The sequence below is a fragment of the Archocentrus centrarchus genome, unplaced genomic scaffold (genome assembly GCF_007364275.1).
Source record: "Archocentrus centrarchus isolate MPI-CPG fArcCen1 unplaced genomic scaffold, fArcCen1 scaffold_53_ctg1, whole genome shotgun sequence".
NCBI classification, from domain to species: Eukaryota; Metazoa; Chordata; class Actinopteri; order Cichliformes; family Cichlidae; genus Archocentrus; species Archocentrus centrarchus.
Window position 1 is genome coordinate 57,957 of NW_022060275.1, and position 19,205 is coordinate 77,161.

General features: G+C 38.5%; 1 protein-coding gene across 1 annotated transcript; it reads left to right on the forward strand.

Moving 5' to 3' along the window:
* The first annotated feature begins 262 nt into the window (after positions 1-262).
* Positions 263-14,935, forward strand: LOC115777421 (uncharacterized). Its single transcript, XM_030725329.1, has 5 exons — positions 263-605; positions 4,831-4,915; positions 10,718-11,071; positions 13,505-13,647; positions 14,876-14,935. The coding sequence occupies exons 1-5, from the start codon at positions 381-383 to the stop codon at positions 14,933-14,935; spliced, it is 867 nt and encodes a 288-aa protein (XP_030581189.1). The 5' UTR covers positions 263-380.
* Positions 14,936-19,205: the final 4,270 nt, after the last annotated feature.

A 19,205-nucleotide genomic window follows, 5' to 3' on the forward strand; every position in this document is an offset into this window, starting at 1 on the left:
AATTGAACTGCATTGAAAATTAAATTGAATAAAGATGAGGCTGAGATGCTCTCTATTGTTTGAGGCCTTCTAAAATCTGATCATGTGATCAGTTATTGATTAATTTATGTGCTGTCACTGCAGCCTGAGCCACATCTCAAAGCTGCACCTGTGTGTGTCCGTCTCTGTGAGGGCACCGAGACATCGTCTCAGTTTGAGGCTCATGAGGATGAGAGATGAAATAGAAACGCTGCAGTGGAGCTATAAAAGTTTCAGGGTGGTTTTAAGGTGACTGATGATTGATTCATGATCCGTTTGTTGGTGATCAGCTCTGAAACACGGAGCCCGACAAGCTTTTTTCTTTCAGTAACTTCAGCTCCTTTGTTATCGCGCACGTGTTTATGGCCCCACCCTCAGGAAGAACAAAAACAATCAGAGCGAGCAGCTGTAAACAACCTGCTGTCACACTCGGAGACTTTCGGCTTTATTTAAAAACTAGTCCGGTTTTAATCTTGGATATTCTGCTGTCCTCGGGAATCCCAGCATCCTTTGGATATTTAGAAAACTTTGAAGATTCGCATCAACAGAAAAATGAGGCGGAAATGGCTGCTGGAGCTGAGCTGCAGGTGAGCTTTAACTTGTTCTGAATCCAGCAGTCATGTAAGAGCTTTGCTCATGTTTATTGTGTAAAGCCTTCCTGTGCAGGCTTTTGAAGTCTGTCTGCGCGCTCACAGGGTTTGTTTTTCTGTTCTGCACATAAACGAGTACTTCACGCAGATACAGGATCAGAGATCAGCTGATGGGGAGCCTGTAAAGAAATGCGGCGCTATGTTGCAAACAAGACAAGAAAGCAGAGCTGCAGGAAACTGTTTATATCTTGAATGAACGAGTTCGTGTATTAATCGCAGCACTCTGTGCGCTCTCAGTGCTGCCGCTCATCAGAGCTCTGAAACTGGATTTACTGCAGGCTGCTCAGAGCGTTCAGGTCTGAGGACACAGATTCAAGCCAAACAGACCCGAGTTTTACTGACTGAACACTATCGGTGATAAATATCCTTCTAATGTAACTGAACAATTCAAATGCCCTTTTAAGAGATCAACTTATTACAACACACAAATAACCTAAAATACCTGTAAAAACAAAAACAAAAAAAAAGCCTCTTAATCCCTTCTAAATCTATTAACTTATACTAATGTGAACTTAAACTGTCCTTTAAAACATAACTAATTATTTATTGGTAACCCTTTTTAACTAAATATCACAGAACTGCATTTAGGCTCCTGCACATATTATTCTGTGAACTGAAGAATGTCTGTATCCTGATCATTTAACATCTGTGAAATATTTTAGGTCATGTTATCTTTCTGTTCCTGCTGTGTGTCAGAGTCAGAGTGTGTGTGCTCCTCGAGGCAAATACTACAACCTTTGAGGAGTGAAGACATCAGCATTAGTTTTATTTTTATTGCTCAGTGCAATCTGCATTTCACCATCGTGCTATTAAATAATGTATAACAATTAGGGCTGCAACAATTCGATTAACTCAAATAATTCAATTCTAAAAAATTATTGACACAAATTTACTGTTTCGATGCTTCGCTTAAACTCTGCAAAAGGTCCTTCATCAACCACCTGATCAGCAAGTGTTAAGGTGAAGAAAAGAGAACTTTGTAGCTGCTCCGTCCACCTGTTTGTTCACACGGTGAAAAACTGCAGTACGGAAGTTAAAATATGCTGATAAACTGTTAAGAAAAAAAGTATTTCTTATCCAGTTACTTACTAGCATGCTAACACAAAGCTAACATCAGATCTCAATGCGGAAAACAATCATGCTCATCTCTATACTAATATGGTCTGGGTGATGTCTGGGTGATTGTTAGGAATGAAAGGATGCCACATCGCTTGATGGAAATGAAAATTATCAACAGAAGCTGAATTCAAACACATCCCAAATATCAAAGTGAAAAAAAGATGCAGAAGGCTGAAATCTCATTGCAGCAACTCAAAGTCATACTCAGTGGTTTGTGTGGCCTCCACGTGTTTGTATGCATGCCTGACAGCATCAGGGCTCCTAATGAGATGACTGCTGGTGTCCTGGGGGATCTCCTCCCAGATCTGGACCACAAGGTCACTGAACTCCTGGTCAGTCTGAGGTGCAGCTCAGAGGGACTGACACACAATGACCCAGAGGTGATCTACTGGATTTAGGTCAGGTGAACTTTACTCTACCTTTACAGGTGGGCTTCATTTGTCATGTTAGTAAAGGACAGTTTAACATGTTACAGTACACAACGTATTTACCCAGCAGTCAGTCTGTAGTTCACTTAAATCTCTCAGTGCTGCTAATTTTAAACCAAAATGCTGAACATAACGACAACATGACCAGATTATGTGTTCAGCATAAGTTACTATGATGATGACAGAAACTTTGACTTTAGGCTCGATAACTCATTAAACATGATCTATAGCTCTGCTCTCTTATAGAAACTGTCAGAATTGTGCATCACCTTTTTCTTTCTTTCACACCTCTATTGTTCCTGTAACTGTTGGAAACTTTTCAAAACTGTAGAAACGAGATAAAGGTGTTACATGCGTGCATCTTTGATGTATGCATCTTTTCACACTCACACACCCATCCCCCTCTGTACCCGGGGGCTACATTTACTCGTCTCTTTCATGTTGATGCAGCTGCGCTGCAGCTCAGAATAACTGTTTCCTGAGATGAGTTGGACTTTTATATAATTCAGAAACAGATTCATGTGATTGTGTGAAGATAATTTAGAGACTTTTGAATTTGACTGCAAGATAAAAAGTTTTTGATTTCATTTATTTTCATGTTCACAGTTTACACCAAAATTCTTGAACCAGGTCAGATTTGAATCTCTGCACTCACTTCATTTTTATTGTCTTTGTTCTGTCAAATGTCGAGGACCAATTTGTCCTCATTAGACCTCACAGTGTCCTCACAGTGTCCTCCATAATTATTTGAACAAAGACACAGGGTTTGCAGTTTTCCCTCTGTACACCACTGCACTGGATTGTAAATCCACCAATTAATAATGTGACTGAAGTGCAGACTTTCAGCTTTAATTCATGAGGTTTTATAAAAATTTAGCTTCAAATGTTGAAGAATTACAGCAATTTTAATACAAAGCCCCATTTTCAGAGGCTCTGAAGTAGAGGTCGTGACCTTTTAAATAAAGAAAGTATTGCTGTGTTCCAGCGTGGTTCAAAATAAGTCAACACTTTGCAGAGGGCAGAGGGTGTATGTGTGAAACACACCTCACTATGACACAAAGGTGTAACCTAAGAAGGCGGCATTACTCACCCACAGTTTGACCAGCAGTAGAAACATGCAACAATAAAATATTTACCTCTCCCATGAATCAAACATTCTCTTACTAACTTGGGCTTCATGTCACCTCACAGTGAACATAAAAGCTTTTCTATAAACTCAAATAAGGGTCCATTCTGGAGTCTGTCGGGTCAAAAATTTAATGAGATAAATCCTCCCCCTTCAGGCCGATAAGCTGTCTTCACAGGTTTTTCAGTTCCAATTGGAATCAACACTTTGAGGAGAAATCCACAAAATCGTTTCCTGTCGGTTTATTGAACAAAGAGTTCAGCAAAAACACAAAAAAAGATAAAGAGGAAAAAGCAAAGCTCCCCTGGTGGTTGCAGCTTTAAGCAGATCCACAGGTCGAAGTCGCAGGCAGAGGTGAAAAGTTCTCGAGGCTTCTGAGAGCTGCTATTTATCACTCAAAGGGTGGTCTAATCTTTTATTATTATGACCTTCTTGGTATTTTCCCCTCACATGTGTATGTGATGCTTGCTCAGGATTTCGTTGACAGCTCCATTACCTCATCTGTAAAAAGTATTATCTCATGGAAAATCCCCAACTTCTCCAGGTAGTCTTTGAAAAGTGTCAAATCCTTTTGATTTATGACCTCCACCTGCACATTGATCTGCCAGGCAATCAACCCAAGAGTGAGACTCCATCACACATAACCTCTTTTTTTAAGTGCAACATAAACTTATCAGGAGTAAGTATAAATCAATCAAACAATACAACTGAAGACAGTCATGAATCACACCACTTAAATCAACAGTTGTCTGTCAATATAATCAAAATAAGTCAGAATAAGTCAAACAGTATAATCAAAACCGAATTAAATCGATAGTCAATCAGGTTAGTAATCAGTAGCCCATTCAAATCAGTAGTGTCTTAATTCAGTAATCAAACATTTCAATAATCCAGAGTATGCTTATTATCACTAAAACCCATCAAAAATAGTGGTGTAAAAACAAACAGAAAAATGGTACAGAAAAACATACAAAAAATAACTATAAAAATTAGTATAAAGAATGCAAAAAAAAAAGAAAAGAAATAAAGTCCAACAAATCATATCAATGTGCAGACAGGAAGTGACTGATTATAGTGATTATTGTAGCGACCTCAGTGAAATAAAGGGTAGCCTGAAACATCAGTGCTCCAAAGAACATGTAGGAGAGGAGTGAGCGCATTGTCTGCTAAAAGTGATTCATTTCATCATAAAGTGCCAGGCTGCTCTCACATGAGTGATGAAGACTCAACATATATGGATTTTGTAAAATTATTTAAAAGTATTCAGTAGCTGCATTCAGATTATCAGTGCGGATCGATTCAAAGCTCAAAGTAATTCAGACACATTTAGAATCCACTGTGGTGGTGTGCAACCTAAACTGATGCTAAATGTGAGATTTTTTTCACTTTACCTTTCGTTGCAGAGGAAACTAGTTCTCCCTTTCTTTGCCCCCCTCCCCCCAGCTTCATAAAGCGTCCCTCAGGTGACCGTAAAACTCTTTCTGTTTAGTTTGCAGCCACCGTCTGCAGCCTGCTGTCACAGATGGATTCTCTCGAGGCTCTCCTCTGTTTGTCTCTAATTGCTGCATCTGTAGGTGAGTAAAACAGAATATGTTCATATTTTTATTCCTCTATAACTAAAAAATGATGAGGGGGAGAAAAAGGGTAAATAATGTCTAATAAGAATAATGTAATCTCTGGAGCTTGAAAAAAGTGTCTGGACTTCTTTTCGTTTCACTGATCATCCAAAAGGCTTCGTTAGTTCTGCAAACTGCTGTGAGGACTGAGAACCTGCACAGACACAGCTCTGTGGAAGCTGCTCAGCATGGAAATTATTCAGTTTTATTTGGAGCAGCAAAGCTTGAAGTCAAATATGACTTCAATTTACCGACCTTAGATGGAGACTCTGAGTCATTACACTGTAATGTTTAATAATGAGACAGGTTGACACTACAAATTGTGGGATGGGGACATTTCCTTTCACGGGGACATTTCCAGGATTATTTAAATGGGAGAGATTTGGTCACGGAAAAGAAAACTGAAGATTTTTCAGGCTAACATTTCATCACACTTTCAATGAGTGGCTTACCTGCAGCATTTAAGACAGGCCAGAGTAATTCAGGCTGGGCCTTACAGTTACTTAATTTATGTTTTTAATAATATCACTTCTATTTGCTACAAGCGAGCATGTGTCTCATTACTATTCCTGCTGTGGATTGTGAAGCCCATTATGGGCTATCCAAGTATAATTAAATATTGTCATATTTGATGATGATGATGAGAGAAAAGAGAGAAAGTGAGGGGGGGAAACTGACTGCTGGGTGAGCGCCACTGATTTGTGTCAGCAGAGAGAGAGAGCAGCGCACTGTGCTGTAAATTCATTAAATTATCTCAATAGAAACCGCCTCTACTTTGAGAGAGAAAATAGAACAGGGAAACTTTTCAGCTCTAACTCCAATTTCCTTTTTTTCGACGTTCACAGAGAATCTGATTTGCTGAAATTGAGGAAGCTAACTGACCTTTGACCTCTGTCAATTTGTGTCCTCTGTTCCTTTTTGAAACCTGATCACCAAAATGACTAAATTCTGGCATTTCCAGCTGCTTTCTGAAGTGCACTAAAAATACACACCTGTCCCCGTAGTTCCCCTCACTTTATGACAAATCTGACAGGCACAGTAAACAATGTGATGCTCCCCAGGTTAAAGACATCTGACACACTGAAACTTCTACACAAAAACCCACCTAATTAAATTTATCATCATTAATTTATCATCCTAATATTTTACATTATCCAAACATGGTCAGTCTGCTTAATCATATTTCAAAAGGTATACAGGTGGAGAGTGAGATATAACATAATATGATATGTGTATAAATGAATATGAGGCCTCATGGATAAACTAGTATTGTAAACATACAGTGTCCATCAATCCAGTGTATGTGACCACTGTTACTACTAATAAATTATACTTTAAATTAATACTATAACTACTACTGCTATAACAGTAAAAAAAAATTTCCTAACAATAACTTTAGAATTAAACACTAATATAGACCCTTTTACAGCCTACGTCATCAAAGGATGCGCGCATTTTGGCAACGGAAGTGAACTGTTACTCCATTCAGATCAATAAGAACAAGAAGACTGCTCAGCTTTAAAGGTGATTTACAAGTGATATCATCACAATGTCTGGCTGTTGCATATGGAGAGCCATTTCATTCAAAATGAAATAAATAAATAAATGAATAAATAAATACTGCTATTGATAAATTATTAATAAATATTCCATGAAATGAATAAATATCCCCATGAAATAAAACAAAATATTCTTCAAATGAATTTTTATCTTATTTTATTTTAACTTATTTCTATCTATCTATCTATCTATCTATCTATCTATCTATCTATCTATCTATCTATCTATCTATCTATCTATCTATCTATCTATCTTTCTATCTTTCTATCTATCTGTCTGTCTATCTATCTATCTGTCTATCTGTCTATCTATCTGTCTATCTGTCTATCTATCTGTCTATCTATCTATCTATCTATCTATCTATCTATCTATCTATCTATCTATCTATCTATCTATCTATCTATCTATCTATCTATCTATCTATCTATCTATTCATTTATTTCATTATGGAGTTTTATTTTGTGACACTTTTATTTTGTAAAACTACTTTACGTATTTCAGTGACTTTTATTTTTTAACCCTGTTTTTTATTTGAAGCTCTTTTTATTTGACATTCTTATAATCAAATGAGGGGGCGGAGTTTTATCTGTGGGGCGGCGCTGGTCAGTAGTGGTGTGCGATACTGCAAATTTTGGTATCGATCCGATACAAGTAAATACAGGACCAGTATTGACGATACCAATATTGATACCGATACTTTTGACTTATAGAGGCTGCTTATGTAGGGGAGAGCATTGTGTCATGATTTGACATGAATCATCATCACTTCGCCAAATCTGAACACATTTTAATGATCACTAAATCACTCTGATTTTCACTTTCCACAATAATTCGTTAACACAATAAATCACACCTTTCAGCTTTTTCATGTATTTTGAAACTGGATTTTCTTTGGAAACCAGGGACCTGCACTATGAAGGGAGTTCAACATACTCAGGGTATCTTTTGGTTATCAGGATTAACTTAGCCTAACACTGGCGATCAGGATAAACAATGGTTATCATCTTAAGTTAACCGGCTAGGTTAAACTAGTTAATAGCAGGTTTGTCCTACAGGTTAACATGAAAGGGTGGTGTTGGCCACATCTAACCAATCTAAGAGGGGCGTTTCACACAAATCATGGCGCTTCCAGCTGATTAGAAAGTGAAACTCTGAAGATAACCTGCTCCCCACAGTTTGAGTTTTTATTCTCCTACTGCAGACTCGATCGAGAATAAAGATAAAATATTAAAACAATTAAATCATAGACTTAGTCTGTTACAGAGTTGATGAGTCCGCACAAAGGGTTAGTTTCAATAAAGTAATTTAACATAGTTTAATGGGCTGAATATATATCTGACTGCCTGAATATTGTCTATAGGAAATCAGTCTGCTGAAGTAACAGCTAAGATGATAAGTTACATTTTAACATTAACGAATCCTGAAGAACCAACATGAGTGATGACAGAAACATCAATTTCACCACTATATGAGCTACCTGGTTATTTTTAGCCTCTCTGAAAGGACTGTGACAGTGGGCTCTGTCTCCGTGTCGGGGTCTGGGTCTGAGCGATACCCTTCCTCCTGCTCCTCGAGAACAAATATTTTTCTTTTTCGTGCTCTTTCACGTATTTAAATAAGTCCATGGTGTTGGCACAGTAGAGAATTTCCTCCCAAAACACATCACTATTTACACTGTTTTCATTTCCAGCTGTAAAGTACATCTGCACGTCGCTCCGCTTTCTCACTCGCTGCAGCCGACACGACTGCTCAGTGCCGCTGAGTCACGAGTCAGCAGACAGCTAATCACAGCAGTGCAGAGACTTGGAGAGGAGGGGGCGGAGCAAAGACTCCCTGCATGAGAGGAGCTGTGTTTGCACAGACATATCTACTCTCTGATGAACAGGAGAAACACACTGAATTTACAAGAGACAAACAAACTAAAGTATCGATCTTATCACGCTGGTATTGTTCAATACCAATACCAGCATTGTATCAATACAATCGATATTTTGGATCGATCCGCCCACCACTACTGGTCAGGAGTGGCGGACAGAGCGGAGGATAGCGGCCAAAAAGTTTGAAAAATGATTCTGTGACATAAAATAAACTTTTAAGATGTTTTGAGGTGAGAATGTAAATGTGTAAACCTCAAATATCAGCTCGTTTTATCAAGATATCGCTTATTTGTAAAAAGCACTAGCTGTCAGCTGACCGGGCTATCGAGGCTCGCTTTAGCCAGAGAGAACGCCCGACTGCGGCACATCCTTTTCAAACCCCCGCTGGCTTTCACCACTGAGTGGAAGTTAAGCACAGATATAACTCATTCAGATGATCTCTAACGGCTGATGTTTGGTTTGTTTCAGTGTTTCATTTGTTCCTGAGCAAATCGGTTTGCCTGAAATTAAAGTTAAGCATCATAACTGGATAGTTTTATTCTACGTTAATGTTTCACTTAATATAGTTGGAAATTAATCATTTGCTCAGCTGTATTCCTTGATGTTGAAATGTGTTTAAACAGCTTATTTTGAATTAAAGATTTAAAATTAAACCACAAAAAGGAGCAAAAGTTCGTTCTCCATTTAACCAGCTGCTTTTACAAAGCTGTGCTTCGCACCGTCACGCTTGCTAAGGCAATATGAACTATGCTGAGGTGAGGGCAGGTGACGCTGATACGAAGGCTAGACCGTCCAATTTCACAGCCGCTCACTTCCAGCCTTTGCGGTCTTCGTGGGCTGGAAAGGACCCGGTCTGCCGCGCTACCATTCTGTCAGGACGGTTAGCAGCTTCTCTCAGTAAGTCTGAGATGCTTCTGTTTTCAGACATTGTGAATCAGTTGAATAAATTTAGAAACATCAGAAACATTCTGCAAACGGCCTACAAAAAATTGGCATCAATTCTTTTCTTCTTCTCCTGTTCGATATTTTGCGGGCTAGTTCCTGTTTTACTCCTCTGGGTCGCTGACGTCTGATTAGCACCGCCCCACAGATAAAACCCCGCCCCCTCATTTGAATATAAGAACATGAAATAAAAAGAGCTTAAAATGAAAAACGGGGTTAAAAAATAAAAGTCACTGAAATATGTAAAATAGCTTTACAAAATAAAAGTGTCAAAATAAAACTCCATTTTGAGATAGATAGATAGATAGATAGATAGATAAACCTTGAAATAAATGAAAATAAAATAATAAAAATAATAATGAAAATTTATTTTAAAAATATTTTTGTTTTATTTCATGGGGATATTTATTTCATGGAATATTTATTAATAATTTATCAATAGCAGTATTTATTTATTTATTTCATTTAGAATGAACTGGCTCTCCATAGTTGCATGTTTGGCTGTCAGAATTTCTACAGAATTTCTAAAATCTGTTCCCCCTGTGTCAGGAGAGCGCAGCCAGAGAGGCAGACCCGACAGTCTTCACGGCGCTTCTGATCAATTTCTTGGTAAATGTCTTTTACAGTGTTTATTCCTCTCATCAAGAACAACAGCTCCTGTGAATATGAAAACATTTGCTCTTTATTTTCCAAAGTTACACGGGGGGAACCAAATATTTCAGCCATCCAAAATATTGTGTTCCCCCTTCATAACATGGGAACAAATTAATTTACCAGTGTCATTTTACTGAGAAATTGATCAGAAGCGCCGTGAAGACAGTCAGATCCGCCTCTCTGGCTGGAGTTCGTGCTCCCAACACAGGGGGAACAGATTTTCACGGAGGATCACTGAGTTTCGCACAACACCTGTGGTCAAAATCAATTTTTGCAGGTAGTTTTCATGATCTTTCGTTGTTAATCCCTTCCCGTAGATTGAAACGCTATTAAACTCTGCTGTATTTCCATTTCCAAAATGCGCGCGCATCGCTACTTAAGTCATCATTGTTTACAAACAGTAAACGGGTCTATACAGTTGTGAAAAATTAAGTACACCCCAACTACTTTCATAGCAATTAATAGTGTAAGTAGCAGCCAGCTACTGCTTATCAGATGGGCTTGAGTAATTAATCACCAGCAAATGTGATCACCTCTATAAAACCACAGTACAATGCCACAATCTTCCCGAGAGTGGATGTCCCAACAAATTAAACTACAAGAAGCCTCAAGAGCTCCAGGTCACATTCTAGGCCTCAGTTAGCATGTTAAATGTTAAAGTTCATGAGCTTCATGCATTGAAACCACCCAACAGTGAGAAAAACTGATGATTCCTCTCTTCTTTCAGCTCTGCAGCAGGATGTGCAGGCAAAGCTTAGAGAGAATGCCACTCTTCAGTGTCAGATTCCCAAACATGAAACCATCTCAGTGCTGAAGTGGAGCAGAGCTGACCTGAGCACAGACGGCTACGTCTACTTCTACAGGAACAGGCGCTCCTATGAAAACTACCAGCATCCATCTTTCCACGGCCGAGTGAAGCTGAGGAACCCGGAGATGAAGGACGGAGATGTTTCTCTGATCCTGAAGAACGTCACGTTTAATGACACTGGGATATATGAGTGTCACATAGCAGTGAGGAACTCTGGGAGCAGTAACAGAGCTCACTCTGAAATAAATCACTTTATCAACCTCACAGTCACAGGTGAGTCTGCCCCCAATTAGGATTTTCTTCCTCTGTGACACAGAAAATAAACAATATGTGTAAAGCTAAAACAATTCGTCCACAGTCCACTCTGCTCACTTCTACTATGGCGAGTGTGAAGGGTCAAAGCATTCTTCGTTCATCTGCTCCATTTATGGGTCACCACAGGGGTCACCTGCCTCTATCTTACACTTTCCCTAACATTCTTCTCTGTGACGCAAGCCCTCTGCATCACTAGCGGAACAAATCAGAGCCGGGCCGGGGGCGGGGCAAATGACCGGGTCCTTTATACCCAAATAATAAAGCTCATCATAACATCATTTTACAACATACACATGCCCACAACAGTGGGCATGTATATGTTATGAAGTGCCACTCATGTTAGCCTACTCTGTAAAAATGCTCCACTTAGTTTACAATCTGTTGCCAAGTGACTGATGATGACGTTGGTGGGCGGTTGGTGACGAGTTTTACCCACAATACACTTGGAGAAAATATCGGTGATCCACTTGAAAATTTGCGTGTCATAAAGTTAAATGTAAGAGTGAAAATGAAGCCAGTCATGCAGCACAACATCTTATTCAATATTTTACACCTACTACATCACTAAAGTGAGTCGGTCTTGTAAAGTTTGTAGCAACCTTGACTCAGTCCTGAGTGTGGCAACCTTTAAAACTGCCATGTAAACGTGCTTATCTGGATACATTAAGGAGATGGTCCCCCTGCTCCAATTCTCTTCGGACGTCACGTGATAGAGGCCTGCCTACCTGAAATCTTATCCTCTCTCCCATCCGGGCCCCCTCAAGGCCCGGGCCGGGGCATGCCGACCTCCCAGCCCGCAAGAAGCTCCGCCCCTGCTCTGCATGTAGTTCATGGTCCAGAGGCCAAAATGTCACTTTTTGGTCCATCTCAGGGTGGCAAAACTTAACCATAATTTTTGAAAAGTTACATGTCTGTAGATGATATTTTGTAATGACAGCCCTTCCAAAGTCGTAGCTTAGTCACAGTTATCAGCTCATGACGTTAACAACCCCTTAAAATTGAGTTTTTTGACACTGTGTATATCTGGTTTACGCTCATGATACAGACATTTATCAAAGGTCTAGAACAGGGCTATACAAATCCTGGCCTCGAGGGCCGGTGTCCTGCAGGTTTTAGATGTGTCTCTGCTTCAACACACCTGAGTCAAATATTGAAGTCATTAGCAGGACTCTGGAGAACTTGACTGCATACTGAGGAGGTAATTCAGCCATTTGATTCAGGTGTGTTGGATCAGGGACACATCTAAAACCTGCAGGACACCGGCCCTCGAGGCCTGGATTTCAATAGCCCTGGTCTAGAATATAGTGTTTGGTATCATTTTAAAGGGAACCCTTGTTTCTTTCATTAGAGCCAGGTTTTGGATCGCTTTGACCAAAATAGAGGTCAGTAGAGATCTTTAAACTACAAATAAGACAAATTTTCCCATAATTTTCACCTAAACAAACATCATTTCTTTTAGCCCTGTGGCATCCAGGGACATCAGGGACACAAGAGCCAACCACTGCAATACTCACAGGACTTTAAGGACTCAGGAAATGTATAATATACCCACACTGTCTCTTTGTGGGAGGTGATTGTGAGCCATACTTACAGTGTGAGCCATACATGTTTAGTCCAGAACGTTTACTGGTTTTCTGGTGTGTGTGTGTGTGTGTGCCTCTGTCTAGCTTGTTGTTTATAAAAAAATAATTAGCAATGGTGGAACATATTTTAACATATATTTTAACATCCAAGAGAAATATTTTATTAACATCCAAGAGAAATACAAACAACAGAAACAAACAGGGGAGACAGGTGTCTGAGGTCATGCAACCATTTTACCGGCACTACCTTTAGCAGGAAAACATAAAGAGATACACTGGGATAGGTAGGTTTAAAAAAAAAATGATAACAAACACTATATTCTAGACCTTTGATAAATGTCTGTACCATGAGCCTAAACCAGATATACACAGTGTCAAAAAACTGAATTTTTCTTAATGGTTGTTAACCATGAGCTGATAACTGTGATTAAGCTACCACTTTGGAAGGGCAGTCATACCAAAATATCATCTACAGACATTTAACTTTTCAAAAATTAAGCTTAAGTTTTGCCACCCTGAGATGGACCAAAAAGTGGTCTGGCCCATGGACTAATGTCCTCATTCACTACATGAATAAACCTCCTCTGTGGTCTTCCGCTCACACAGGTACTACATGTACTTCTGTGGCAGCAAAATGTATTTTTGCTATACATATATATTTGAAATGTTTTTGCTGACTAAGCTGCTCTTAAATGGCTTTTCCCCCCTGATGAGGAATTGAAGCTGTTGTTGGTTGTTTCACCTGCAGGTTTCCTGCTGCTTTGGTGTCTCAGTGTTTCTGCTCTCACAGTTATTGTTTTCATTGCAGGTGAAACACATAAAAACATGTTGGAGCAGAACGCCAACGAAGGAGAACATTCAGATGGAAACATGAATGATGCTCTAGAAGTAGAAACAATGACTGTTGTGATGGTGCTTCCTGCTGTTGTTGCTGCTGCTGTTGTTGTTACTGTTATTTGTTTTGTTGTACACAGGAGGCATTCATTCATTTCCTGCTCTAACTGAACTTTGAAATCTATTTTTATTTATTTTTATATTTATTTTTTTATTTTTATATTTTATATTAAATATATATATATATATATATATATATATATATATATATATATATATATATATATATATATATATATATATATATTTCTGCTGACAGTTGTAGTTTTTATTCTCATTTTCAGACTACGTGCTGTTTAAAGGTTTGAGAGTAAAGATTAAATATAAAAATTTAATTCAAACCTCGGCCTAGTTTACATAAAAATTTGATATGAGGTCAGCAAGTACAGGGGTCTTGTTTTAGGATCTAATATCTTATAAAACTATAAAATTGTTGTAAAACTGTGCCCAAGAGAAAAAAAAAATAATTGAATGAAATTGCATCCGAGAATCTGTTTTTTTACTGATACGGATCAGGGAAACACAAAGACATTGAGGAAGAAAACTTTAGTCCCTCCTTCTCCTGAGGTCTGTGGGATCTTCCAGGGATGGTGAGGCTATTTTCTGGAGAATTGATTCGTTAGCAGGCAGTGATTTCACACCTAATCTGCAACATAACCTGATCTGGAGCAGGCTAAGCTCACAGCATAAGTTACCACGGCAGTTCCTCCTGGTATGAAGTGAACCTCCTTTATATAGAAAACCCTGGGTTAACCCTGTCAGAGAGGCGGTGACAGAGGGGCTCAGTCCTGCAGGTAAAGAAGAAGCCTCTGCATCACCTGAGCCACAGCCACCCAGAGATGTTTCAGTCAGATCCTCAGCATTATTTTTCAAAGCGTTATTGGTCATCGTACTTGTTACTTTAGACTGATCACCTTTAGACTATATTCAGATTATCCAGTCTACAGAAACATTTCATATACAATTCAATTCACTTCAATTCAAGACACAAAGGCCTGGATGACCTCTAATTTCCTGCTTCTAAATTCAGATAAAACTGAAGTTCTTGTACTCAGATCTTAGAAACATGATGTCGAACCAGATACTTACTCTGGATGGCATTACTTTGGCCTCCAGTAACACTGAGAAATCTTGGAGTCATTTTTGACCAGGATTTGTTCTTCAATGCACATATTAAACAAATATGTAGGACCGCTTTTTTGCATTTACGCAATATTTCTAAAATTAAAAACATCCTTTCTCAGAGTGATGCTGAAAAGCTAATTCATGCATTTATTACTTCTAGGGTGGTGTGGGGTTTTTGCTGAAAAACAACCCTTTTCAAGATAGCAACCGCATGGCTTGAAGTGGAGATAAAACCAAATGAGTAGTGACTCAAATATCCAGAGCTCTGTCTTTCTTTTACCAACAATTATACCAAAAAACAGTGAAACACAGTGAAGTCAAACACACACACCTAACAGTAACTCCAGTCCAAACAAAGCACAGAAAAAACACTAAGTTACCTTCCTTATAACTACAGGGGAGTCATTCCCAAAGGTATTTACAATTATGTACATAATATCTCATAAGATACCTGTATTAAACCCTAAAATGAATAACATGAGAATCCCAACAAAACTAGAACAAATCTAAATTATAATGGAAAGCATTTTAACAAAATAACCCCCTGCCCTGCCTTCCACACTCCATGGTTCAGTCCAATCCATTGATTAAGAATGGGAGTCAGGTGGAGTATCCTCATGTGCGCTTCATCAAACACCACCCCCCACCAATCAGAAATGGACCTCGGAAGAGACAAGGGTTAATAAATGCTATAACTAATTACTTCAAAACCATCAACACCTTAAATACATTTAAATATGCTAAATCAATACTCAAATCATTCACCAGTATATGGTTTAACAAAATCTTTGAGATATCAAAATCTTTAGGCAATATCAAAGATATAAAATGATTCATCACCAATCTGAAGGATGCGGCTCAAAGCTCCTTCACAGGTGGACTATTGTAATTCATTATTATCAGGCTGTCCTAAAAGCTCCCTGAAAAGCCTTCAGCTGATCCAAAATGCTGCAGCTAGAGTACTGACAGGGACTAGAAAGAGAGAGCAGATTTCTCCCATATTGGCTTCATCGGCTCCCTGTTAAATCTAGAATAGAATTTAAAATTATTCAATTCAATTCAATTCAATTCAATGATCTTTATTGTCCCCTAAGAGCAATTATTTCCACAGCCAGTAGTACAGAAATCCTAAAAAACAGCTATACCATGAGAACATACATAAAAACAAACATAAAATCACAACAGATCATTTAAAAACATAATCGCTGTTGGGACAAAAGATTCCCTCAATCTATTTGTCCTACAACTTGGTGCCCGATATCTGCATCCAGAATGAAGCAACTTAAACTCCTGGTGCAGTGGATGGTCTAAATCTGCTTGGATCAGTCTGGTCTTTTTCACTGACCTCACCTTTTGTAGGTCAGTGAGGTTGCTCAGGGCTGTGCCAGCAATTTCTCCGCACACCTTTACAACTCCTCGCAGTTTATTTCTATTCTTAACCTTTAAAAAACAAACAAACCAGCAGATGAGATTAAAACTAATAACCGACTCAATAAAAACAAGAGTAAAACATTTTCATGAAAGTTGAATCCATATTAAAACCACGGAGCTTCCGATAAAAATGCATCCTCTGATGGGCGTTTTTACAAAGTGAGTCTACGTGGGCTTCAAAAGTCAGCCTGTTGTGAAGGATCATTCCCAGATATTTATACTGGTCCACGACCTCAACATTTTCCCCAGAAATAACCACAGGCACAATGACTGCACTGCACTAAAACTGCACTCCTTTGTTTTAGAGACATTTATGTTTAAAAAGGAGGACTCACAGCAGTCAGTGAAATCCCTGACCACTGGTCCGTGATCTGGTGTCATCACTGCTGAGGAGGGACAGGATCACAGTCATCAGCAAATTTTAAAATGTGGCTCTGTGGATACTGGCTGTGACAATCGTTAGCATATAAAATAAATAAAAGGGGTTAAAGAACACAGTCCTGAGGAGACCCAGTAGAAGAAAAGAGGACATCGGAAAGAACGCCGTTGACCTTCACCCTCTGACAACGTACAGGTAAAAAGTCAATCAACCAACATATGAGGCCAGAATCAATACCATAAAAACACTGTACTTTCTTAGCCAAAATCTGTGGTTGAATACAGTTAAAAGCAGATGAGAAATCAACAAAAAGCAGCCTTGCAAAGGTTTTTGTGCCCTCCAGATGTCTTAAAATCATGTTTAAAAGGGTTCCCGTTGCATTCTCCACTCCCCCGCCTGACCTGTAAGCAAACTGAAGTGGTCCAGATGTTCTCTAACTCTAGATAAAATGTTGTGTTTCCTTTGGTTCTAAAAATTTCTGCCGGGGGCCTATCACAGAGTTGTTCCTCCTGTGACTAGCAGTAAAATATAAAGCAGACACAGACATTAATAGAAGGTAAATTCTGATTTTATTGTGCATTTTTCTTATTGTGAAAGCTCACTTTTAGATTTTTATTGATTTAAAGGTTCAAGTCATTACAGCCAACACTGGCATGTGGTGGAAAAAGGCGAAAAAAGGCTCACAGTCCCCCTTTAAATCTCAGGTTCTGGATACAGATTAAAGTACTCATTATTCTCCCAGTGGGCAGCTCTATTTGGTATGAGTCACTAGAGGGCACCAAAGGACCACAAAAACTCTACAGGCCTCTTCAGAATAGGGATAAACCGTAATCTGTCATCCAGACTTTTAACTTCATAACTGCAACTTTCTCCTGTGTTGTTGTTGCTTTTTTATCTCACACAAAGAGAAATATATAAACAGTATTTATGAAATATAAACACATAAATATTCTATGAACACATAGTTTTGCCTACCATGTTGTGATTAGCACACCACCCTGACTAGCTGGTCTACACATTAACAATTCAAGAGTAAGTAAAGTGATTTACATTACAATGAAGTAGAATAAACAGGTTCCTTAAAAACTGATGCCACATTCACAATGTTTACAGGAAATAACAGCAATCAATCCTCCAACCACGGTTCCAGAAATCAGCAGTTTCCAAAAGCGTGACAGAAAAAGGAATGTCTTCAACTTAGATTTAAAAACAGTTACAGATGATGCTGCTCTGAGGTCATTGTTGGTGCAACAACAGCAAAGACATGAGGCCTTTGGAATGAGCTGGAAATGAGCTTCGATTGCAGGATGATCAGGAGGGAATGATACGCGACCTTAATGATCAGGAGGGCATGTATAGATGCAGCTCATCTACCAGTGTGCAGGTGTAAGACACAAACAGTGCCTCTTTATACTTGATTAATGCACATGGAGCCAGTGTAAGGCTGCTAACACTGGAGCAAAGTGATTCTCTGTGCAGTAGAGAGTGCATCACAACAGTCCAGTTCCAATCTCATTGTACATCCTGTATAATGACAATAAAGGCATTCTATTCTATTCTATTCTATTCTATTCTATTTAGATACATGCCCACTGCTGTCTCTCTTTATATCGCCAACATACATGTTTGATTACACATGTGCTACACATGCTGATGTTCCACAGTCTGTCTAATATACCGAATGAAGGTGTGTGACATGTTTATTCTTTGTAATCAGTCATATTTTTATTCTTCTTATATGGTTGCAGGTACAAAATACATTTCACTGTGCATTGTACTGTGTATAACTGTGCATGTGACAAATAAACACTATCTTATCTTATCTTATCTTAAATGAATAGTGAAAATACACAGGAAGTACCGTGCTACACCGATAGGGGCAGTGCTGCAGCAGTGCTGCCCCATAGGGAGAAGGAGGTGCATGGACCTCATCTTCCAATAAATGTAAGATAATACATGCCTTTTTAAAAAAAACGTATTTAAAAAGAGAGACCCCCCCCCCATAATATTATATATATATATATATATATATATATATATATATATATATATATATATATATATATATAAAATGTATTTTTTGACCTTACATTAAATATTTTGTTTTTCTTACCACCATTGTGGAACAGTATGAAGTTAATACAATAGAATACAATAGAAAAGAATAGAATGCCTTTATTATACAGGATGTACAATGAGGTTGGAGGGCCACTCCTGTTCAGTGCCATGCAAGTCAAACTCTCCAAAATAAAAATAAAAATCTAATATAATCAAAAAACACAGAGAAAATAAAATGTATTAAAAATACAGAAAATAAGAGAATGTCTAAAAATATATACATTGTAAAAAAAATAAAATAAGTTTGTACATATAATAATGAAGATGTGAGTATTGCACTTGGTGAATGAATATAGGATATTACACAATATAGGAGTGACAGATATTGTTCAGTATGAATAATATAATATTGCACAGAGATGTGGGTGTTACACAGTCACAGTGGGTGAGTGTGAGAGTTCAGGGTGGTGATTGCTCTGGTGAAGAAACTGTTCTGGAGTCTGTTTGTTCTGGCTTTGATGCACCTGTAGCTCCTGGCAGAGGGCAGCAGGTCAAACAGGTCAAAGCCAGGGTGGGAGCTGTCCTTGATGATGTTCCTGGTTATTAGCATAAATAAAATTGA

Excerpts from the sequence above, each read along its gene's own strand:
- LOC115777421 (XM_030725329.1), top strand. The coding sequence starts at position 381 with ATGGCCCCACCCTCAGGAAGAACAAAAACAATCAGAGCGAGCAGCTGT. Across the intron at positions 606-4,830 it reads CTGCTGGAGCTGAGCTGCAG|TTTGCAGCCACCGTCTGCAG; the intron begins GTGAGCTTTAAC and ends CTTTCTGTTTAG. Across the intron at positions 13,648-14,875 it reads CTGCTGCTGTTGTTGTTACT|GGTGGTGTGGGGTTTTTGCT; the intron begins GTTATTTGTTTT and ends TATTACTTCTAG.